This window comes from Notothenia rossii, assembly GCF_949606895.1.
Source record: "Notothenia rossii genome assembly, chromosome: 9".
NCBI classification, from domain to species: Eukaryota; Metazoa; Chordata; class Actinopteri; order Perciformes; family Nototheniidae; genus Notothenia; species Notothenia rossii.
This window is the reverse complement of record NC_136907.1, coordinates 52,199,441-52,224,974: the sequence shown is the minus strand read 5'-3', so window position 1 is coordinate 52,224,974 and position 25,534 is coordinate 52,199,441. Positions and strand designations below refer to the sequence as shown.

General features: G+C 39.3%; 1 protein-coding gene across 3 annotated transcripts in view; it reads left to right on the top strand.

Moving 5' to 3' along the window:
- The window catches only part of slc1a7a (solute carrier family 1 member 7a), a 109,949-nt gene that overhangs the window by 67,431 nt on the left and 16,984 nt on the right, over positions 1-25,534 (top strand). For all 3 annotated transcript variants that reach the window (XM_079648012.1, XM_079648010.1, XM_079648011.1), the window contains 8 exons: positions 1,734-1,949; positions 18,495-18,537; positions 18,836-19,067; positions 19,315-19,414; positions 20,222-20,455; positions 21,938-22,132; positions 24,134-24,268; positions 24,547-24,646. In XM_079648012.1, the coding sequence (XP_079504138.1) occupies positions 1,734-1,949; positions 18,495-18,537; positions 18,836-19,067; positions 19,315-19,414; positions 20,222-20,455; positions 21,938-22,132; positions 24,134-24,268; positions 24,547-24,646 (1,255 nt within the window). The remainder of the gene's footprint in view (positions 1-1,733; positions 1,950-18,494; positions 18,538-18,835; positions 19,068-19,314; positions 19,415-20,221; positions 20,456-21,937; positions 22,133-24,133; positions 24,269-24,546; positions 24,647-25,534) is intronic.

Below are 25,534 nucleotides of genomic sequence, written 5' to 3'. Positions count from 1 at the left end.
CCTACTGCAAAAACTGTCTCTGACACAGCTCTCACCAAATTTCCAACTAAATCCTGTCCACCCTTCTCCGTGAGCTCCTGGGCTATTTTGTGTGCTCTGGACGTCTCATGTTGTCTAATCTTGTTTCTCAAAGAGGCCAGAGATGTTGATCTGCTTGAATCTGAGGACTGGATCTTAAAGTGCACCCACTCCTCAGACATAGACACTCGTTGTTCTGTGAGGACACCTGTTGATTTTGTAGCGCTGCAAAGAGCACAACCTGGAAATAAACAAAACCATGACTAATTAGCATAATACAAGTTTTTACCAATAATATCTGCAGAAAAGAGCCAAGATTTACTCAAAAGTATTTAATAAACTGCTTACAATATTTACATCATGGCTAACAAATGCATGAAAAGCAGATAAAAGGAGAAAAATGTTCCACTTTTTCAATAGCTAATTATTTGACAACTACTGATAACTAACATATAGTAATATAATGGTGCAAATGTTTTAAATGCACTTTTAACATGACCATGAATTAACTCTCATTTGCATAGTCATTGACTTTATGAATTTCTGTTGTTTAGATCAGCTTTCCTTTGCATGTGTGCTGACATTTACCTAACTTTCTGTCCCTCCACTCTAACCAAGGATGCCTGTTCTTACATTCCAGCTACTGTTACGTTAATGATAACCATGCTAATTCCACTTACCGGGTAAATTTGCGGTAGCGCCGGGCTCGTTCTCTGTCACCTTTAGGACAGCCGCCTGACCTGGCTATTCTTCTGTAGTGGTAATAGGGGAAAACTTCGGAAAACATTAAAATATTTTCGTCTGTTTTCGTTTCATGTTTGCTTCCTGTTTAGCGCCCCGCGAACTTGAATGATGGAAGGATCAAATTCTGATAACGTTAGAGAAACGTGGGGTTTGTCAGAGCCGAACAAAGTGTGTTGCTGTTGCTTAGCAACAGGCCAAAGGCGACGGAAGCCCCAGACGTCCAAAAGTATTAACACAGAAGGGGGCGAAAGCGTGAAAGCGAAGTCACAAAATGATGTTGTTACGTATCATCGCTCATTTTTAAGAGGGCATACGGAAATCACTGGCATTTTCTAGTGGGTATACGGCGTATACCAGCGTATCACGTAGACTACACCACTGGATGTGTTCCATTTTGACCCCCGCTGAGAAGTAGCCGGTGTTGAATGAAAGCTTCACTTTTTGTTGATCCACAGTCACGACTTCTGTGCAGTGAAAATGGTAATTGGAACAGGATGACTCAAAGAGGCTTCTTGAGTTTCATTCGGTGGTGTCATCAGGTCAAAGCCGTATGGCATTGACATATGAAGAAAAAATCAAAGGCTTTTATTTTTTCTTCATGGCTTTGTGCCTGTAGGATCATTTTTTCAGGTGTCTTTTGAATCTAATTGTTCTAAATGTGAAGTAGTTGTTAACGGAAGTTAACGTTTTTAATTTGTTTCTATGACCTTGTGACTCAATTATGCAATTTAGTGCCACTTGTTTATTTGCTCAATAAAACCTTTGAATCCAAATTGACTCTAAATGAGTTGGCAGAAAATCTCCCAACAGCATGCCAATGAGCTATCCAGTCTTTTCAAATTTTACACCTCCAAAAAACAAAAGCATAACAAAGTCATTCACAAAGGCCTTTGTGATTTCTAAAGTGAACCTCTTCTTTCTTGTCTGTCTTTTTTGTCTCCTCATTCTTTCTCTTCTTCTCCATTCTTCAGTTTAATGTCAGGTCTGGCTGCTTTAGACGCCAAGTGCTCCAGCCGCCTGGGCATCATGACCATCTCCTACTACCTCTGGACCACCTTTGTTGCCGTGGTAGTGGGCATCCTCATGGTTTACATTATCCACCCGGGCGGAGCCGCTCAGAAGGAGGACTCTGATGGAAGCAAGAAGCCGATGACCAGCTCTGCTGACGCTCTGCTGGATCTCATCCGGTAAGAGGCTGGAGCTAACATGCTATCTCAGAGGAAACTGTCATGAACCTAATCAGAAAGTACTAATTTAAAGGTCTCTTATCATGCAAAATTTACTTTTTAATGTCCTTTGTGTCCCCGGTGTGTCAGGAAACTCACAATGTGTCAGAAAACAAAACCCTTTCTCTTTTCCTCCGTACCCAAATCTCTAAAAACGGGGGTACAACGGAGCTGATCCAGATTTGCGTTCGAAATGACGTAATACTGAAAATGTGGACCCACGCCCGCTATCAGAAACCATGCACAACGTGTTTTGGACGTAATATGGTCTTTGTTTACATTAGCAAGCATCGCTAACACTCAGAGCTAACCTTTACTGGAGAGATTATGTGTAAAAAAGCAGGAAATGAAAAAAGGAACTCACCTTGTGGTAAACCAGCGAGAGAAAAAGCATTTGAACTCCATACTGTTTCAGAAATAATCCTTGATGTGGTTTGGAACATGATATGGCGTTTAATCACGGCAGCATAATCATCTCAACCCATTCTCACGGCATTTTGTGTTATAGTCACAACATTTAATCTATTGATTCGTGTTCACCAACACGATTTTCCCCTTTTTTTCGTGTCACACAGAACGATTTTAAAAGCAATGTATTTCTATTGTTAGTATGTTTCGTGCCTGCACCACGTATTTTTGTCCAGTCGGGTCTTGGAAGACCGGAAGCTGTGGGGTTCATAAAAACATTTTCTTACTCAATATCAAGCCACGATTATTGTTTTTATTTTAAATCGTATAATGTTGGACTTTTTTTGCCGTCCGTGAGGAAAATAAATGGGGCTCAGAATAATGAAATATGTATTCAATATTTTTTTCCTTCTAATTTGTTATTATTTTCTAAATAAGACACTGTTATTTACTCAACAATAACACACAATTATCCTGGCTTTAACTGAATTTCAAAATAAAGTCACCGTAAACAGACGTAGGCGAGAGAGAGGCGAAGTCCCTCCCTCTCCGGTGGACCTCCATGGGACCTTATTTCGGAAAAATTATGTATTGAAGTCAATGGAGAGATAAACGTTATATTTCGATCCCGTTTGAATGAAATTATGTTTTTCAGTTTAAAAGATAATTTTGCAAGTAAAAAAAAAAATGTTTTGCCGTAAAACTGTGAAGTAAGACTTTTTTTGTGTGAAACCGCTCAATGAACTACATCTCTGGTCCTGCACAACAACACATGTCCCCAAGATGGCCGTCACTACTGTATTGCCAAACAAGGGATTGACTACCCTCACTATCACCACAATGAAACACGTCCAGAAGAATATCATGCAAAGATGCCTGCCTGCCTTCCTTCGATTCTCCCTGAACTGCCTGATCTTTTTAATGTTCAATGTTAACCATTTGTGCAGATAGCATAAAGTAATAAAAGATCGCTCCGATTTGACATTCCTGCCCTCCCCCAATAAACACGTTTTTTATTATTTATAAAATTTTAAAAAATATTATTTTTTTTTCTTTTTTTTAATTATAAATAAACTGTGAACTTTTATGTTACGATGTATGTCATGTCAGATAGTAACAAAACAAAAAAGTCGCAGGCTACTTCAAATAAATGCATGTGTCTGTTGTGATTTGTGATTCGTCCACATTTAGACCAATCACAGCGTCACACTCCTTTACACGCCTATTCTGGATTTGTTTATTGTGCACTCTGTAGACTCCCATTTCTGTTTGAATTACAAAATGGACATCAGAAATTGGCTCAAAAGGTCTAAGGATTTATTCAAACGAAATAGCGATGAAAGAATTGCAGCCGATGGTGCTGCTGGCGACCCTGCACCTGCCGTTGCAGCAGCACGCCTTAATGTCACAAGCTTGACCTCGGCAAACCCCGGGGCTGAGTTAGCGAGCCCAAGCCTTGACTCATCAAGGCGGCCGCCACCAACGCTGTCCTCCGAGGCACAGCTCCTTGTGCCCCTACCATCACCACCTGCGCTGCCACACCCTGTACCACACCCGCCACCATCCTCCTCCTCCTCCGTGCCGGTGCCTCCATTACAGACGCTACCTTGCAGCACATCAACAGGTACTATTGGGCCAGCAACCGCTCAAAGACCAACAGCCCCAGATGATCTTGGGGTTAATAAACCCAACCAGGTGAAACTGGATCGTTATCCAGGGAGATTGTTTTCAGGAAAGAAGCGCACTTTTGCCACTGCATGGTACAACAACAGATCATGGCTTGAAGACTCGTTAAAAGCAGATGCAGCCTTTTGTTTCCCCTGTAGACAGTTTAAAGTAAATACGTCTTCATCTGATGCGGCTTTTACTGTCTAAGGTTTTTGCGACTGGAAACACGCATTACATACTGATAAAGGACTGCTAAGACATGCCGCATCAGAAGAACACATTTCATGTGAGAGTTTGTGGAGAGAGAGACCGATACGCGAGGAAAAACATCTGGAAATTAGTACTTTGGTGCTGATCAGCTCGCACGGAACCGTTATTACGTGTCAGCTGTCGTTGATATTATAGCTTTTTTAGCTGTCAACCAACTCCCTCAACATTTTGATTTCACAGTTACGTACAAAGATGACGGACAAAGACAGGTGGACCGAACCAAAGCTGTTTGTCGGCATTGTTCAACTAAAATTGGTTGCGCGGCAGGCAATACATCAAACTTGCACACTCATTTGGAAAGGCATCACCCGAACGTGAATATCACCGGTACCAAAAGAAAAAAGACTGAAGTGCAAACCCAACTCCCACTAGCATTTAAGCCTCCACCACTCGCAAAAAGTTCAGACCGAGCCAAAGCTATTACAATCGCCAAATATCCTTATGTTGCCATGTTAGCAAAGCTCTACCTGGCTGTATCTGCTACCTCTGTCCCTAGCGAGAGGGTTTTCTCCACAGCAGGAGACATTGTTAGTGCCAGCAGATCTGCCCTTTCGGCAAGCAATGTGGACAAGTTAATTTTTCTTTAAAAGAACATGAAAATACAATGACAAGCAAGTCATAATGTCAAACTGGCTGCTTAGGTACTAGTACAGTACAGTTCAAATACAGATTATTTCAGTTCATCGAAATGCTGCGCCTTAATGTTTATTTTATTATATTTTGTATTTATTTGAGTGAATAAATTATTCACAGTTTAATAATAATAAAAAATACATATATATATTTTATGTTTTGTGATCATTTTTTCTGCTGTACCGAAAACGTACTGAACCGTTACCTAAAAACCGAGGTACGTACCGAATCGAAATGTTTGTGAACCGTTACACCCCTAGTAGATAATATAAGAAATTTGCAAAATATGACAGTTTAATGGTGGAGGTACACACATATTAATAGATGTCTTTACGAGTTTACGCTGTTGACAGGAAGTTGTTGTTGCTATGGAAACAACATGACGGTATCTGATATCTTCTACATATAAAGACGGAGAAAGTAAAGAATAAAGTTTATGTTTAAATATTAGCACCCCCCGAAGAGGCACAAGCTCTTATGTTGAGTCTGGAGTTTCAATAAATTCTAAATCATCAGTAAAGTCTGCGACCATATTTCGGAGGGATATGCTACATATTAACTTTCTTTTTTATTCATTAACATTCCTTAATTAACACTTCACTTTCCTGACACAGTTCCACTAACATACATTCACTGTCGATTGTTATTTTTTTATATTCTTTGCGGGATTTGGCCGTTTAAAATGTCCTCTTGGTTTGCCGTACAGCCAATGCGTGACGTCATTGGTAAGCGCAACGGACCCCAGGCTGATCTGGTATGGCCGTATCACTACCCGATCCGCATCCCTACCCGATCTGCACTGCGCATGTGCGAGATGGTCCGCCATATTGGACAACTCCATACGGCAACTCAAATAGGACATTTGACGTCTAGACGGCTGCCTGTCTCCACAAATCTTTTGTTATTTTATTTTATTTGAAATAAAATGAAGGACATTCACAGTTAATGTAATTTGATATAAATTATGAAAGCCATACTCATTGCATACATTCACAGTCAAGATTTCTTCAGTATGTATGATAGCTGTCTAACAGAAGATAAATCCATTTCTCACTTATTCTGACAATGTACTTAACCCAATAAAAGGACCAAATAAAAGGAGTTGTTAAATAATAATGAAGTCATGTTGTAATAACAATAACTCATCTCTCTCGTTCAGATTAATATTGTCGGGTTTTTTGAGTTTTCTTTTTCTGCTTTGCCAAACGCCACTGTGTCAAGTGTCCTATTTGAGTTCCCGTATGTAGTTGTCAAATATGGCGGACCATCTCGCACATGCGCAATGCAGATCGGGTAGGGATAAGGATCGGGTAGTGATAGGCCGTGCACATATGGTACCTACACCGGAAATACTGTTTTCACCCCAAGCTGTTGCCTGGCAACGCAATTCTGTTGATAGTTATTTCACATCGCATTAACACCATATCCCAACGTGTATTGCGGCTAAAACATCCAAGCACCGAGCTTCAACCATAGCTGAGGATTTTGGGTAATCAGTTCAGTGGGTGTTTATCGCACGTCTGTTTCCGGTGACTTTATTTTGAAATTCAGTTCCTGACGGACGGCAAAAAAGCCCTATATTAAACAAATAAATAAAAACAAGGATAATTGTTTGTTATTGTTAAGTAAATAACAGTGAGTTATTTAGAAAATAATAACAAATATAAATATTAAATGAAGATTTAAAAAGTTCTGATTTCAGTATTTTGAGGCTCTGAACCCCATTTATTTTCCTCACGGACGGCAAAAAAAGTCTGACATTATATGATTTAAAATTAAAACAATAATCGTGGCTTGATATTGAGTAAGAAAATGTTTTTATGAACCCCACAGCTTCCGGTCTTCCAAGACCCAACCGGACAAAAAGACGTGGTGCAGGCACGAAACATACTACCAATAGAAATACATTGCTTTTAGAATCGTTCTGTGTGACACGAAAAAAAGGGGGAAATCGTGTTGGTGAACACGAATCAATTGATTAAATGTCGTGACTATAACACAAAATGCCGTGAGACTGGGTTGTGTATCTCGGTAGAATTCTGAGCAGGAATAAGCTCCCCCTCCTCTTTTATTTTTTTCAAACTAAGGACCCAGAATCAGCACTTCTCTAACAGAGCTGGAATAGAGGGATATGAGGGATGTCTAAAATGCATGATCTGTTTGGTATTTTGAGCAAAACACACAATAGACATGTGTTTTATATATCTTTATCTGAGACCCATAATATAGGAGATCTTTAATTAGTACAAAGGGGTGCTGTGGTTTAAAACACTTTGGGAACCACTGCAATGTATGATGAGTACTTCATGCATTGGAGACCCTTCTTTAACCTTTTCTGTGAAGGTAAAAACACACCTAAAAGTTCTATAGATACCGACCTGGTAGCCCAAAAGAGGGAATAGTAAGATGAATTATAAGATGGGAAATCATGTTATTACAGTATGTGACTTTTCTCATATAGGCTTCAAATACAATGCCAGGTACAAGGGTATTTGTTTCAGATGTTCTAATTTGAAGCATTTGTGCAGAAACCTTGACATTCAGACAAAATAGGGAACTGCTAGAATGTTACACCCTTTCCCAAAAATTGTGTAAATTAAAAAGACAGAAAGGAAGGGAAAAGAGATAGAAAACTTGGGACAAAAAAACGTCATCCAATCGCATCTACATTCTTGGGTTGTGTTAAATGTTTGTGTATTCAAGAAAATTTGAGTTTGCAACATTTTTCAAAGAAATTGCATTCGTTTATCGTTCAAGATAAACCTATTTTCTTTACTTGTAATGTCTCTGTAATGTCTGTGATCACCAATTCACCACAAGGACTTGATGGATGCTTTTTTACGGAATTGTATTTGTTTTTTGGTTACTATTAGCCTACAGGAAGCAGTCTATTTAGTTAATGCCTTAAATATTCCAAGGTTAATAACTTTTGAATCCATTCCACCAATAATAATATTTTTCTGGAATTGCCATGTAGTAATTCTGCATGTATGTTTTCACAATAACGGAAAGATACAGTGGAAATAAACTAGTATTTCAATTGTATTTCACCTATTAATAAGAATAAAAACCAAAACTAAAAAAGTGCTTTGAATTTGCGACTGCAGCAAAATATTTGGAATTCAGCACAAATTGCTACTAACCTCGGAGAGGTATGAAGATTGGAAATAACAAACTTTATGTCAGCATGTTCAGAATGCATCACACACAGCACCTGCATTTCGAGCTGTTTTATAACTCTATACATTTCAGAAGAGCTGAAGACAGGGGAAATTCTTAAGGTCAGAGCGCAAAGCCCGCGGCCTCGTGTGCCAGTGGGTTATTGTGCTAAGCTAATTAGAGCTGCTGAAGGTTGAAGTCGGTGTTTGAGGTGAACCGGGGTCAGCCGCACACAGAGAAACATGACGAGAGGCCCTAAGAGCGCTTTGTCAAGGTGACAGGCGCGCAGTGGGATTGCAAAGAGAGCTGCTCTGTTGTCATAATCATAATGCTTTTTCGTCAAAAACGCACCATGAACAAATACAAATCATGTTTTCAGATTGGAAACTTAGTTCTCTTTTTGAACTCTGTTTGTTTTGCTGTTTTTTATATATATATATATATATATATATATAGAGAGAGAGAGAGAGAGAGAGAGAGAGAGAGAGAGAGAGAAAAATCCAATCATACTTAGAATAACATGAATTTGAAAGAGTCCCTTTGAATGTAAAAAGAGAGAGAAATAAACTGGCCAAGCTCATGAAATACAACTACGTCCTGATCATAGGGCAGAGGTGGTGTGTGTGTGTGTGTGTGTGTGTGTGTGTGTGTGTGTGTGTGTGTGTGTGTGTGTGTGTGTGTGTGTGTGTGTGTGTGTGTGTGTGTGTGTGTGTGTGTGTGTGTGTGTGTGTGTGTGTGTGTGTGTGTGTGTGTGTGTGTGTGTGTGTGTGTGTGTGTGTGTTTCACAGAGCACAGCTGTGCTTTGGATTTATCCTGCAAAGCTTCTTTAAAGCCCTCATCCATCATGCAGGCATACTATACCGGTACATCCGCTAACGGTCCCTACTGTCTGCAGCCGTGTGTGTTCGCGTGTGTATGTGTCTGTGATAAGTAACCATATTGACCATGTGCATGAATACGTTCAAACTTGGATGTATTAGTGGCACGGGGTCATAGCGCTTCATTAGCCTGCTTTGCTGTCAGTCTCAGACACGGGATAGGCTGCTGAGTGGTTAAGTGATTAAATCCATGCAGTTGCAACATATTGTCCACCACATATATATGCCATATGTGTTTTAAATCACGCTGTTAAATGCACCAGCTAAAAAAACACAACATGCCTTTTAATCTGTGTCTGACATGTGCTGCTTAATTTATGATTGTGATTTATGTCTGTGTTGATGCGAGATTTACAGCCAGAGCTAATTCCATGCTGCAAATAGGGCTCATTAAACACCAAGTAAAGATGAAAGATTTTTACTTATTCCTTGTAATTAGAGAAGCAATTGTTAAACAAATGACAAGGAATTGGTTAAAAGATAGTAACTTACTATATCCGGAATGGAAACAATAACTGTGAGAATAAGAAATAAAGTTCATATATCTTTGACGATAGATTGGAAGAATTGGTTAGATATAGAACACAAAACATTACTGGTGACTCATGGAAGGATGTGACAATTAATGTAGGTAAAGTATTAAAGTTGCATCCGCTATTGTTATTTGTTGTATTGAAGTTTTACCTGAATCAAATGTTCTTGTTTAAAAAAAAAAATGTGGCTCATTCGACAGCCCTTTGTTAAAGGCAGCGCACTCCTGTTCATCTATTGAAAGCATAACAATGCTGCTGTGCAAACCATCAAAAATCATTCCTTTATTATTCTAGTCAGAATTGGCACAAAGTGATATTTATTGTTTGGAATAAGTTAAATTGGGCAGTGAAGGAAAAATTAATTAATTACTATTGGAGTCAACCTGAACTTCAAAGTATGTTGAAGGGAACATGTCATGTATGCACTGAGAAAACAGTCTCTGAATACAGATGTGATTACAGAATAAGTTAAAACAGAGTATTGCAGTGATGATGTATTTTTGTAGGCCACCCTACATTTGGCTCCCTCATTTTAAAGCTATGGGATATTTCCATTGGATTTAAGAATATTTTTAGCTGTATAATCTCCACATATTAACACCACTCTTATGATTTTTTAAGCGCTAATGGAACTGCCAAAAGTAAAAAGCTAACATTTGGCTACAAATAAAACTAAATGATGGTCTGTGTCACCACCGCTAAGCTAAAGGTGGCTAAAATATGTTGTAAGCAACTACTGATTTTATGACACATAGAAGCATCAGCCATTCACTAGTAGGCTATTTACTATGTTATACCTTATTTAGGGCATCTAAACAAAATCTCTACTATGAAAGGCAGCCAACCTGGAAGTGCTAAATGCTAACTTATTTCTGCTCCGGAACTCAATCAACCAAATTGATCTGTTAAGATTGATGTTGAGTGCAAAATTGGTCACAAACACCCCTTTATCTCTTAAGCCCCACGGACCGGGTTCCGGGGCTGAAATCGCGTCATTTGCAGGAAACAACGTCTAAGAAACCTTAATATTTAATAAACTATGAATATTTTATATCCATATAACGGGAAAAAACTCATTTAACTGATCTTTTTCATTTTCTTTTCAAAAAAAAACACACAATGCTAACAGTGAGCCTCTGAATTAGCCCCGAGCGAAAGATGGTAACCTATTACTGCACCGGAAATCAATCCTAGCTCCCTTATTACTTATCCTAGCTGCACATCCAACACATTGTTTAAGATCGTAAGGAAACAGAATCTAACGGTGCCCACCTCAACACTGAAAGATACAAACTCGCTACGTTATCAACAAAAACGTACATCAAAACATGTAGTGCTAGGTAGCCTACAACGCTAACATGGCTTACCTTGGTTTTGTCTGGTCAAAACTGGTCTTCAATGGCATTAAAACGATAACAACGATGATGTAGTTAATCCATAGGTTAATATCCAATGTGTCTGTGTCCCCTTTGAAATGTTCTGATTATCTATAAGCAATAAAACTGCAATTCCGTTTTAAAATATCAGAGCAGGCCATTCCTACGCTCTGTAGAAAGATTGAATGCGCGAAGACGCCATCTTTTTTTTAACATGAGTGTGTGCGGGATGATTTCCCTTCGATTCTATTGGCTCTAACGGTCAGAAAGAGATGTCACATGTCAAAATCGAAGAAGGGGGGCCAGAGGTAAGGAAAATCCACCCAAATGGCCCCAGAAGAGGTTTTTTTTGCTAAATCTGTCTAAAAAGGTCAAATATCACTTGTTTTGCATCAATCTTGATACAGGGTACTTATTATATGTTGTACTTTGGATTCCGAAATCTAAAAAAAAAAAGTCTACTAACCCATCATCCAAGGTTAGTTTTCACCAGTGGCGAGCCGTCAGGGCCCTCTGTGAGGGCCTAAGATATTCTACAAAATAATATTTAAAAACATTAAAAAAAAATAATAATAATTAATTAATTTTTTTATATATTTTTTTAGTTATATTTTTCATTAGTTTTACCAAAATAACTTGATTTAATTGTATTTAAAATAACATTTCCAAAGAAATAAATCCTGTGAATCTGCCTATTCAGTTTCTGTTGGAATGTGAAGGGTTACATGAAAGAAGCTCATCTCTGGGAGTTACTTTGAAGAGAGGAGCTGTTGGACGTCCAGGCGGTCCAGCTATGAATTCACAGAGGGCCCAGCTATAGTAACTGAACGAGAGAGTAATGTCAAATGACAGTACAATTGACCAATCATATCTTCCCTCTAAATGGGTGGGTGTTATTATCGCGGACTTTATGACAAGTTCCGCCCGCTGTGAAACTTTTCTTGTTTCCATAGCAACAACAACTTCCTGTCAACAGCGTTAACTCGTCTTCAAAATAAAAGCATGCCAAATTACACTTAAGACATACAACTGCAACGAAAGTAACAAACACAATGCAATATCCTTTTCAATTTCAAAGAACACAAATAGGGTTATTTACAGGTGTTGTTTTGTGTGGTAGAGGGTCGCTTTCATTGATGCGTTTTGCACCCCGGGCCGTTGTTTTGATATTCTGCTGAAGTATACGCTGTGACGTAATAACTCGAGGGAAGGGGTGGGGGTCAGAGGGCCTAGGTATAAAAGTCACGGCTCGCCACTGGTTTTCACTATAAGTACAAAATATGTTTTGGACGGACAATATAATTTACAGTTTTTTACCATGTTCTATCTGAATTTTCTTTAAAATAAAAAACATCTATATTGATTCTGACTTTTCTACATCCAACTCACAGGTTTATCATTACTTTGAGAAAAAAGAGTATTAATTTAACCCTTTTAGAAGGGAAGATATGGTAATTTGTTCTGGGAATGTCATTTTCGAGCCTGAAACCTGAAAAACAGGCTTGGGGCTTAAGAGTATAATTATTTATCATGGAGGGGCCAAGGGGTTATAACCTGACTTTTACTAGTGTTCTCAGGAAACCACATTTGCACCTGATGAGCAAGCCAGATGTTACACAACATTATAATATTGCAAATGCATATTTGGTGTAGATCAAACATTTGCCATCTTATGCAAGTGTTATTAAATACAGTATGACTATCGCTCCTGATATTCTACCGTTTCTCACCCATCTCATCAATACTTCTCTAACTTCTGGTCACTTTCCAAACAGTTTCAAGGAGGCAAGAGTAAACCCTCTCCTAAAGAAACCAAGCGGCAAACTCTGGGGAACAGCCGGGACGCCAATACGGAAGTGCAACACACTGCAGTTCATACATGGGCCGCTAGGGACTGACTGCAGAAAGGAGCAATTTCCATAGATCCCCATGTTAAAATGCCCAACTTTACAGCAGAAAAAAACATGTTTCTAACTTTCTACCCATGGATGCAATAAATATTATTATTAGGGCCGGGACTTTAACGCGTTAATTAAGATTAATTAATTACACAAAAATTAATGCGTTAAAAAAATTCACGCATTTTAATCGCACTTATTTTTGCACCGCGGAACGTTTCTCACTGGATGAGTTTCAGGGGTACCGATTATACTGTAGCACCAACTAACGTTCATGAATTCAGACAACAACAAACCACAGTGAACAATAGTCAAACATGAACGAAGAAGCTGATGAGACCGCTTTGGTTGGCCCCGTGGATGGGACATTTTGTTTTAAAAAACGGACGGATGGAAGCGTCAATAAGAGCACGGTTGTTTGCAAATTATGCAAAAAGGAATTCGCATATCACCGCGGCACATCAAGCCTCAAGTATCACCTCATTGCAAAACATATAGCAGCTAGCGTGGATGTTAGCCCGACTCGGAGTACAAGGACCCACACCCAATTCGCGTTGATCAAACAGTGGCCTATGCAACAGAGAGATTTTATTTTTCATCAGGATATTGGAAGAATAGGAAGGATTGACGCCAATCACTGGCACTTTTTTATTTTATTTTAAATGGTACACTTTATGTTGATCTATTTATTACGTTGTTGGTGCAACTGGCACTTTATGTTGAACTGTTTATTGTTTTGGCCAAGGTTATTGAGAGAGTTGGACTGAAATTGATTAGATTTTTTAAATCAACTGTTGGTAAATCAACAAAGTCTGTTATGGCCTCTGAAGCAACAGAGAGATGCTTTCTAATAGTCAGGGTTTCCAATGTTCTGAATGTACTTGAAAGTATTGTGTTTTACTTAAAAAACAAAGTGTTATAGTTTACAGAAGGTCTATCTACCTATAGGCTACCTGAATCTCTGAAATGTACTATATTCCTGAATATGCTATTGCTACACTTTATGGCAAAAATTGCATTTTTCTGTTGGTCTTGGTTAAGTACCACCTTGAAAAAAATAAACAATGTTTTGTTGCATAAGCTTATGTATTCAGTCATTATTCAATGGTATGCTAAAATCCATGTGAAAAAAAATGCTTCTCACTGTTCTCAGGTCAAATATTTATATGTGATTAAAAATGCGATTAATTTCGATTAATTAATTACAAAGCCTCTAATTAATTAGATTAATTTTTTTAATCGAGTCCTGGCCCTAATTATTATCGATATACTTAGATTCCACCTTCATGATTATGAATCTGAGTGAATTGTTTTCTACCACGACCCTTTTATTTATATTAGGTCTTAAAGTTTTTGCATAAATTAGGGCGTGCCCACTTTGATGGACATGTACATGCCTCACTGTCAGCTAACAGCAACTTGTCCACTCTGCTAGGCTACAACCATAGAGGCTACAACGTTAGCTAGTCATAGTACTGTACTTGACCCTTTAGCTTTAGCCGTGTTTGTGGTGATTGTGCCTTTTAGGGAATATTGTTACAAATACCAGACAATTAAAATGTCGTGCTGTGCGCTTGAATGTACTAACAGAACTTCCAAGAAGTCTAAAATTATAATATTATACATGTTAATCCCGTTCGCAGGTGTTTGTTTGCTTGGTAGCTTAGCTTGTTACTTATTAGCCAGCTAAGGACGTAAACCTTTATACATACATATACATTTTAGTTTATGATTCAGCCTTGGGTAAGACTTTTATAGTCTATGGCTATGACGCCCATAATGCTAAACAGGAGCAAATGTTAATAGGGGACCCAATTATCCCAGTGGTGGCCGCCGGAGCTAGGGGGGGGGCTAGCTCGCAGGGGGCTAGCTCCAGCCGGCGTCCCGGAGCTAGCCCACTGCGGCGCCGTTAGGTCTGGGCGATGGAGTCCGTCATTATAACTGGAGATCAAGGAATGCAGCGAAACGCAGACTTGGTTCGCCTGCTGTAGTATTAGCTAAATAAATTATGTTGAACAAGGCTTATTAAGCTGAACATCGCCACAATTGTTCTGCTATGTATCGGTACTTATTTTCTTAACGTGTGAATGACAAGCATTAAGAATAACAAAATATAGCTAATTCTCTTGCAGATTGTCTCCTTTGATTATGAATGTAACGTTTATATAGGGGAACTACACTGTTAGCAGTAACTTGGTATGCATGTATTTCATGTTAGCTTAGCTTCTTAGCCTGAGCTAGCTCTGTTTACTTCCAGTTCGGAGGCAGCAGGTCCTGCCTCGGCTCCGCCTCTTTGCCCTTATTTGGAGCAGGCGGGATTAGACTCTGACGTCGCTGTCAAGCGTTAGTGGCCGACTCCGCCTACTAAGGGCTTCTCGGCAACTCTGCAAAATCCTATGGGTGACGTCACGGACACTACGTCCATTTATATATACAGTCTATGAAAGAAACCCACTCTCAACCCATCTGATGTTATAAACTACAGGCCTGTCTCTCTCCTCCCGTTCCTGTCTAAAACACTTGAACGCGCGGTCTTTAAACAACTCTCCTGTTATCTCCATCAGAAAAACCTTTTTGATCCGCACCAGTGTGGTTTCAAGGCAGGTCACTCCACAGAAACTGCTCTCCTCGCTGTCTCTGAGGAACTGCACACTGCTAAAGCAGCCTCCCTCTCCTCTGTCATCCTCCTGTTGGACCTGTCTGCTGCATTCGACACGGTGAACCATCAGATCCTCCTTCGTACTCTCCAAGAACTTGGAGTTTCAGGCTCTGCACTTTCCCTCCTCACTTCATACCTCAAAGACCGCACCTACAGGGTAACTTGGAGAGGGTCCGAGTCTGACCCTTGTCAATTAACTACAGAGGTCCCTCAGGGCTCTATCCTTGGTCCCCTCCTCTTCTCTCTGCACACAAACTCGCTCGGATCAGTCATTAGCCCGCATGGTTTTTCATACCGTTGCTACGCTGACAACACCCAATTCATTCTGTTTTTTCCCCGTTCTGAAACCCATGTTGTCGCACGCATCTCTGCTCGTCGAGCAGACATCTCTCAGTGGATGTCTGCTCGCCACCTCAAGCTCAACCTTGACAAGAATGAACTGCTTTTTCTTCCGGGAAAAGATTGTCCCACCCTTGACCTAAAAATCAACATCGGCCCCTCTGTTGTTTCACCGACTCAGATTGCAAGGAATCTGGGTGTGATCCTAGATAACAAACTGTCCTTCACTGCAAACATCGCTGCTACAACCCGCTGCTGCAGATACACTCTTTACAACATCAGGAGGATACGTCCCCTCCTGACCCAGAAAGCGACGCAGCTTCTGGTCCAGGCTCTCGTCATCTCACGCCTAGACTACTGCAACTCCCTCCTGGTTGGTCTACCTGCATGTGCCATCCGACCTCTGCAGCTCCTCTAGAATGCAGCGGCTCGTCTGGTCTTCAACCTTCCTACATTTTCCAACACCACACCGCTCCTCTGCTCCCTTCACTGGCTTCCAGTAACTGCTAGAATCCACTTCAAGACAATGGTACTTGCGTACCATGCTGTGAATGGATCTGGCCCTTCCTACATGCAGGACATGGTTAAACATACACCCCAGCACGTGCACTCTGCATCAGCAAAATGGCTCGCTGCACCAGCACTGCGAGGGGGACCCAAGTTCCCATCAGCAAAAACAGGTGGGTTTGCTATCCTGGCTCCAAAATGGTGGAATGAGCTCCCCATTGACATCAGGACAGAAGAAAGCCTACACATCTTCCGGCGCAGACTGAAAACTCATCCCTTTCGACTCCAGTTCGAGCGATAGAATTACTAACTAAGCACTTACATACTAACAAAGCACTTATATACTAACAAAGGACTGGCTTATCTAAAGCCAGTTGAGTAGCACTTAAAATGGTTTGGTTCTATGAAACCTGATGTACTTATATGATTCTGTTTTCTTCAAGTTTGTATCTTCTTGGTCGAATGCACTTATTGTAAGTCGCTTTGGATAAAAGTGTCAGCTAAATTCAATGTAATGTGAAAATGTAATGTATGATTTTGATTTGTGTTTAGAGTAAAATAGAAGATAAAGCAGCGTGTCAGGACCTTGACACAAACTGATGGACCCAAATGCACGACAAAGTCTTCAATGTAAAAAAAGTGTCTCTAATTTCAAAGATCAGGGAATTACTTTTAACAGAGTAGGTACTTGAATCAACAAAAAGCACTCTCAAGGAGGAAAAACTATGCATAACAAAAAGAGAACTTAAGAAAGAAATGTAAGCCTACAAAATTAACAAAACAACAAAACCTGAAATGAGTGAAAGCAATCTTTTTTTTAGCTGAGGCTTGGCACGACCATTCAGGGAAACAAACAAGACAAACTGACACAGGACAGGGGAGATACAGGACTATTTAAACAAGAGGTGAGAGGGAACAGGTGGAAACAATCAGGGGCGGGGCAGACACTGATGATGGCGGGAAAACACACAAGGGGAGGAAGAAACAGGGCCTGAAATGAAAGACAAGAGGTAAGTACAAAATAAAACAGGAAATGACAGACAAAATACATAGACATAACTAACACATTTGACGAGACACAACACAGCGTATGCTTTAGGGCGTGGCTAGCTTGTGATTGACAGGTCACTACCATGTCCCGCTGGGGTTCTGTCCATTTTTTATTGCATGTCTTCTGACAATGGTAGGAAAACACAACAACCATTGACATGAAGATTCATACTCCTCAAAGGAAAAGTAGTATTAATACTGTATTTCCCAATCTGTACTTTTTTCCTTTTCGTTTCTGTGGATGAGTTATCTCTGAAGAACAAGCCTTCATCTCAGCTCAGTTGGGCATCCAATTTCCTAAAATTACGCTACTCTACCTGTTCCTCCATCTTCAGGTTTCACCCCTTCTTTATCTCGGAGCACCTGAGTCATCTCTGCTGCAGTTACCTTTGGCAGGAAGAACACTCAATATAATTGTGCTCGGATTAAATAAGAGTGCGCTTATTAGGGGTCATGGTTAAAGGTTATAACTAACCAGTTGCCTGAGCAGCTTTCAGTGCGGAAAATAGTGAAGATTGCGAAGATTCTTAGCAGCCACGATCAATGGGGAAAAACACTAACCATTCGTGATAGTTCCTCTTTTCACGATGTTTGAGTAAAACACTACAGATGGGGACAGAAATGATTTAACAGACGCTGGGATACACAACATCAATATATACAGCTCTGGAAATAATTAAGAGACCAGTGAAAAATTATTAGTTTCTCTGGTTTTAGGTATGTTTTTGAGTATAATTTGTATTATTTATTTTTTATTCTATAAACTACTGACAACATTTCTCTCTGCTGGAATTCAACAGACACTGGAAGGGCAATACATGTAGAGATTTAAGAACAATTTGGAGTGATCTCTTAGTTTTTTCCAGAGCTGTATGTTTTTTAACAAGATATCAACCGATCTTTTTCCAAGGTTAGCGTCAATGGTGACTAGTTACTTTTGGTTTAAGATTTTATTATGTCATTATGAATTTTGACCTTCCATTAAATGTGATGTTATTGCTTTGAATGACAATTAACCTTGAAAATACATATATATATATATATATATATATGACATTATAAGTGTATTTATATATATATGTAGCCTCATATTCCATCTAAAATATTTCTCAAAATTGTCTTCCACAGCAACATGTTTCCAGCGAACCTGGTTCAAGCCACTTTTCAGCAGGTAAGCACAAATGTTAATGGAAAAGACACACAGAAAAAAAAGGGGGAAAAAATCAATAAGTAAAAATAAAAGTGAAGAAAATAATTATCTTAATCGGAAAAACATTGAACTGACTAAAAAAATTACATAACGGCACGTCTTCTGCAATCCACTCCCATTATGTGAATCTTCTAATTCAAATCTGTACACCTTTGAAAAGAGCCCATGTATAGATCATTATTATGTGAGGATCCGCTGCCCTGAACATCTCTGTTGGTGTCATGTCTGTGCTGATGTTGGCTCTGTCTTTGGTCTCAAGTATCGAACCCAGAGAGTTCCTGAGCTCATCCCCAAACCAACGGTGGCTCAGCTCCTGGATGAAACCACCACGCGCAGGGTCTACATCTACGGCATCCAGGACGACAATGGCACAGATATACAGAATTTCTCCCTGGATCTCACGCCACCGCCTGATGTCATCATGAAAACATCACCTGGTACCAGTGAGGGCATGAATGTGCTTGGGATAGTAATTTTTTCAGCTACCATGGGTAAGTGGTTGGCACATATCCCGCACACACATCTTCAGAGTTAAGTTACATAATTGCAATCTTGGCAATTATATTCCTGCATAATTATGTTTATAATGGGCTGTGATTCCATGTGGAATGCAGAGAACAAAGAAATGGTGACCTCCATCAATTAACACTGTGGGTGCATCAGTGGAGGTTTATAATTGATGCATTTAACAAACAATGAATGCGATCTATGTTGTTGTGGTTCTCTTTTTCTATCCAGGAATTATGTTAGGAAGAATGGGACCCAACGGAAGCGCTTTGGTCAACTTCTGCCAGAGTGTGAATGAGGCCGTTCTGAAGATCGTTGCCATTGTCATCTGGTAAGAGTTATGTCTTGGAAGTAAGAAACACCAAAATTAATTCAATGAAGCAGTTTTGCTGATACTAATACTATTGATTATTATTGTAGCTGAAGAAGAATTTGGAATTTCTCGTTTTTTGCTTGGCTTTATGGCTGGTAATATCAGCGCCTTTGTCAGTAATTCACTATGACATTAGTAAAGGCATTCATGTTCCCCAGAGGATGAATCACACTATATTGTTGATCCCTGAGTTATTCTAATGTAACACTATAAGATTGATATGATGTTTTTTAATGAAGTTTCTAAACTATTGGACCGATTGCTATAACATTTTAATTAGATGTAGGGTGCCCAGGGAATTAATCTTTTTGACTTTGGTTGTCCCCTAACTTTATATGTTATGCATGTCAAAATCTGAATTCTACATTTCCAGAAAACGTGTTCAGATGATCATGGCTCCTGTGTTGGGATGATTTTTATGACATTTGATTTAGTCATGTATGTCCCCTCAGAGCTAATTGGTATATTTTTTGTAACCCCCCATTTTAACTTATCCAATCTACACAAAATTACCAATACCTTTATAAATCAAATAGCACTCTGAGGACTCACGCCAATGGTGCATTCATGTGCTCCTGGGATGGTATCGTATTGGATTGTATTCTAGCGTTTGGATCAAAGAAGTGTTTTTGAACAGTAAATGCATCATGAGTGCTGAGACTTGAAGAAAAAAAAACGCTCATTTAGAAAAGAATAGAACAGCAACAACAGGTTGTGGTTGTCTTTTAGTAAACAAATACTCTACCTTTCTTCTGTCCCTTAAAGGTATTTCCCTTTTGGCATCGTCTTTCTGGTTGCCGGTAAGATCTTGGAGATGGATGACCCTTCAGCCATGGGAAAGAAGCTGGGTTTTTACGCCATTACGGTGGTAATGGGCTTGGTGCTACATGGCCTCTTCATCCTCCCGGCCATGTACTTCTTCATCACTAAGAAGAGCCCCATTGTGTACATAAGAGGAATTTTGCAGGCCCTTCTCATCTCCTTGGCCACCTCCTCCAGGTAAAATGAAAAGATTGGATTTTTCCAAATTGAACATTGCATTGGATTTATCTATTTATAACCGTTGGGGCCATGTGAATCTGATGTTTTTCTTCCGAGCCAAACATGCTGTGTAGAATTCTCTTGTTTTGTTCCTACACTAGAGCGATACTGCAACTATAGAGCAAGTAAAATAAGTTCACTTAGCATTGCTATGATAACGTTTTTAAGCTTTAAAATATATCTTTCATTAAGAATTAACAATTTTCCAAGGAGAAAAAAAAAATTAACATTCCCAATTTATCCAAACATCGCTTGATTAAAAACATTGTTGGACCTGAAAGGAGGATCTGACTGTTCATGAACGGACGGTCGGAGTGTCTAAAGAGTTTTTTAAACAATCTATAAATCTATCGTAAACTGGCTAGCTAGCTAGCAGGCACCAGATTAAATAAGTGACAAATATTTTCACTTTTCAACACTGCATATCGTTCTGGCAGTGAGAGTTATTATATAAAACATTGTCACTAAATGTTTTATTCTTAACAGCCAGTGTGCTAACATTCTTTGCTTCTTTTGGAGTTCGTCAAGAGGGAGCCACTGAGAGACAATACAAAATAACTGAACACATTGCATGAATTCACATATGAGAATATTTGTATTTGTCGTCCTCCCAGTCACTTATTGCTGATGGTTGTGTTGTTGTAAAACCATCCGCAGGGGAATAATTGAAATGTGGGTGGATAATGGAGTTCTCCTTGAATCATTGGATGATTGTGGGGTTTTACTTTGACCTTTACCCTTTTAACCTCTGACACCACCTCAAGGTTGTATGTTAAGATTGGCTATATTTGTGTCGTTTGAAACCAAACTATACCTTGCAACCTTAGTTCAGTATGATGACAGTTTACACTTCACTGATCTTCTGCTGCTGATGAGAAATATTGTGATGTTTCTTGCAGTGTGGTAGTGAAGGTTCCGATAAACAACTATTTGCTGGTTGTTTACAGTATGTGTTGCAGTTAACAGTTACTAAGAGGTAGAACCAACGAAACCTCTAACTAACATTTTGTTTTTGCAGCATTCAGTTGTTCACTAACAAACCTCAGTCTCATTTAAATCACAGCTAATCTTACATTTTGATAAAATATATCTATGCGTATGCACGTTGGCTCTTGCACAACCATTTTGTGGATATTCATTGACATCTTCAATATTGGTATATCTACACATTATGTTCTTGTAATTGTATATCAACCCAAAGACTAGCATTTTCCCCCCATCAACACAAAACTATATGTCTCTATACTTTTTTTGAATAAACATAGGAGAATGTATTATACCAATTTGTGGCAGTTTTAGAAAACTGCAGGAGTTTCGGGGCAACAGCCCTGTAAAAGCATGTTGTGGTATTTAATCGAACTCTGCTTGTCTCAAAGGAGTCTTCATATATGTATATGTTAATATAACGTAATTAAACAAATGTTGTTGTTTTTTCTTCAGCTCTGCCACACTGCCTATCACCTTCAAGTGCCTACTTGAGAACAACCACATCGACAGACGCATCATCCGCTTTGTGTTGCCTGTCGGGGCCACCATCAATATGGACGGCACCGCACTCTACGAGGCTGTGGCAGCCATCTTCATCGCCCAAGTTAATAACTATGAGCTTGACTTTGGACAGATCATCACGATCAGGTAAGTACATTTATACTGGGACTGGCTAAAATAAATTAGCTTTTGGTGGAAATGTAATGAAGCGTAAGATATGTCAGCAGTTGAGGGAAGGCAAAATATTGAAGGATATTAGCACAGTTGGATGAAATCCTCCTGGCTCCTCGGTCAAATATCGGAGATGACATTGTGATGCCGATATTTTTATTAATTTGGTTGGATTACTTAAAAAAACTGTGTGAAAAAAATGAACTAAGTTACTGACCTTGAACATGGAGTCAAGGCTAGCTTTTCTCACCGTTTGTAGTTTCAATGCTAAGCTAAACTAGCAAGCTGCTGTTTGTGACTTCACATCAACCGTGCAGATAATAGAGTAGGGTATCAATCTTCTCAGCCTTCTTTTGGAAATAGAATGAAATAATTCACATTAAATACTCTTTATGCACAGATTCTTATCTCAATATAAATTGAACGAATGAGGAAAACCTTTGATAGTGTGAGGATATAAGCTATAAATTGCATCTGAGTCAGAACATAGAGCAGGCATACTTGTTTTTTTCAGTGCAACATTTGAATGAATCTAACGTCACACATTTAGTTTAATTCTAAATTAAGAACAAATATTATGGGATTTACTAGATACACATATATGTAAATGTCACACAGATTACATCTCATATGAGCTCCTTAGTCTGATCTGATTTCTGCTAAATCGGTCTGGAAGCCCCGGGAACACAGACAGTCAGACAGAAAAGTCAGACAGACAAACAGCCACACAGACAGCCAGACAGACAGACAGACAGACAGACAGACAGACAGACAGACAGACAGACAGACAGACAGACAGACAGACAGACCGAGAGACAGACAGACCGAGAGACACACAGACCCCTTTCCATCGACTCCCTATAACTTTTTTACCACAGGAGATCAAGCCCACCCAGGTCTAAAAATGGCCTGTCCTTCCTCTGATTTCATGTCCAACAGTAATAACATTAAGCAGACCTCTCCTCATGGCTGCAGTCTGTGCCCATTCCGTCATAATCCCTTGGCGGTAAAACCCATATGACCTGTATTACTCATCTCCCTTGTCACGGCAGAATTATAATAATTTTCCTCTCTCTGCGCCCTTTTCCCGTGCCGTTTGGCGGCTGACCAAGGAGCTGCTCCATCTGCATGCCAACACAACCCCTTAACCCCCACAACCCCCCCACCAGCCCTGCAGAGGGACAGTTTGTCAGTTTGTGATCAAAGGTCCGGGTGTGGGATAAAATATCCCCTCAATCATTCTCCCTACATTATTTCAATACTTAACTTAATTAAAAAATGTAATGCTACGACTTATACATTCTATGTCATTAGAACATTAAAAATTACAATAATATCATTTTCAAAACGTATTTAAAGTTTTTGATTTATACACAGCATCCAACACATTCTACTCCGACCCATCTAGATCCTAACCCTCTGTTTTCAAAACTATTGCGAGATGTTAAGGTTAGGAATTAATCTAATGGTCAGCAAGTCTTGTATGTTTTGCAAGTTTTGCAAATGTAGGGTTAGCATCTAGACACGACCACAAGGTCTGTGTTTTTAGCCAATTATTTTGTTGGTCGTTGTAAAATAACGTACTTTACCTGTTTATCATTCTAAGTTGAGTCAGCTGTCAATATTAAATGTCTGCTGGAGACGGAGAGCACATTCAACTCTGAGATTAAGCAATAGTGTTAAAGCTAGCAACATCTGATCTGCTGGCAATACAACAATTGTAGCCAGCAAATTCCCATTCATATGCCACAAATGAGGAGCCTGAATTTGTGTTAATCAGGTACAAAAAAACATTTTTAAAGAATTGAATTAAATATTTCGTCAATTTTTTATTGTAAACTACAAATGTTATGCTAGAATGAAGAGCTTGACAGGATGGCAAACTGCCGCACTTTCCGTCAGTTAGCTCTCACCTATGATGAGTAATTGTAATTGTTTATTTATATATAAAATAAATGCTCCTCTCCGCTCCATCAGCATCACCGCCACGGCAGCCAGTATCGGAGCAGCAGGAATCCCACAGGCTGGACTCGTAACCATGGTGATCGTGCTGACCTCTGTGGGCCTGCCCACCGATGATATCACTCTCATCATTGCTGTTGATTGGGCTTTGTAAGTAAGAGTTCATCTTTCCAACATGTGAAGCTCTTCAACTCAGCATGTGGTTATGACGTTTGAGTGTCTTTGTACTCTGTAGCATCTTAGCATGAGTATTTTTTATATTGTATATGAAAATACCAAATTATGCATGAGTACCATACTTGATGTATTTAAAAATGTTATGCCTTTACATTGCATAACCTAAACATCTCAACCGATGATGAAAAATATCAAATTTTCCCAAGCATCTTTGACACTGTGCATTACTTTTCATCCTTTTTATTATCAAGGGATCGATTCAGGACCATGGTGAATGTGATGGGGGATGCACTGGCCACAGGCATCATGGCTCATATCTGCAGAAAAGATTTTGTCAAAGAAGGGGAGCAGGTGAGAGCCTTCATCTTAGTTTGAAAGACCTAGAGAAAAGTTCAAGGAATGTGGGTAGCCCTGACTCTAGCTCCAAAAGTTAAGACTAGTGACTATTCACTCATCTTATACTGAAAAAACTGAAACGTTAACTTAAATTAAATGTTAACAATGTCAACAAATTTCACAAAACTGTATTAGGTTAGTTGAAAGCAATAATATTAAGTTTAACTCAATTATTTTGTATTGAAACTTAATATTATGCTTTCATCTGACCTAATATTGTTTTATGTGACATCTGCTGATGTAATACATATATTTAAAGTCAACGTTTCAGTTTTTTCAGTGAAGGTAAGAACCTGAAAATTATCATAATAGGGCGTAAGTGCCATATCAACAGTCTTCAATCCAACTCAATCTAAAATTTTGCGAAACAAAATAGGTTAAAAGAACACACTGTTAACCTGTTCAACCCGGAAGCTGCAGAGTTTTTTTTCTTCACAAAACTGTGTCTCAGGGCTTCTTAACATTTAAAACCTATTAATGTGTCATACGCACTTAACGGGAAGAAAGTCAGCTAACTGACAATACGAACCATTTTTACCAAAACAAAACACAAGCCTCACAAGAAGCGTCTAAATGAGCACTGAGCAAAAAAATGCTTTAGCACAGAACTCTAGGTATAAATACCCTTATTACATATCGGATCTGCACAAACAAGATATCGATTAGCAAACTGAGATTCCACAGATTCTAGGGGTATAAGCATCACTGAGCGATCAGAACTCGCGACAGGGGAAGCAAACACAGACATCACAACACGGAGCTTTACGGAGCAAAAACGGGACATTGTCTTACCTACTGTATGCTGTTGTTCTGATCAAAAGTTGTGTTCAATGGCATTAAAAC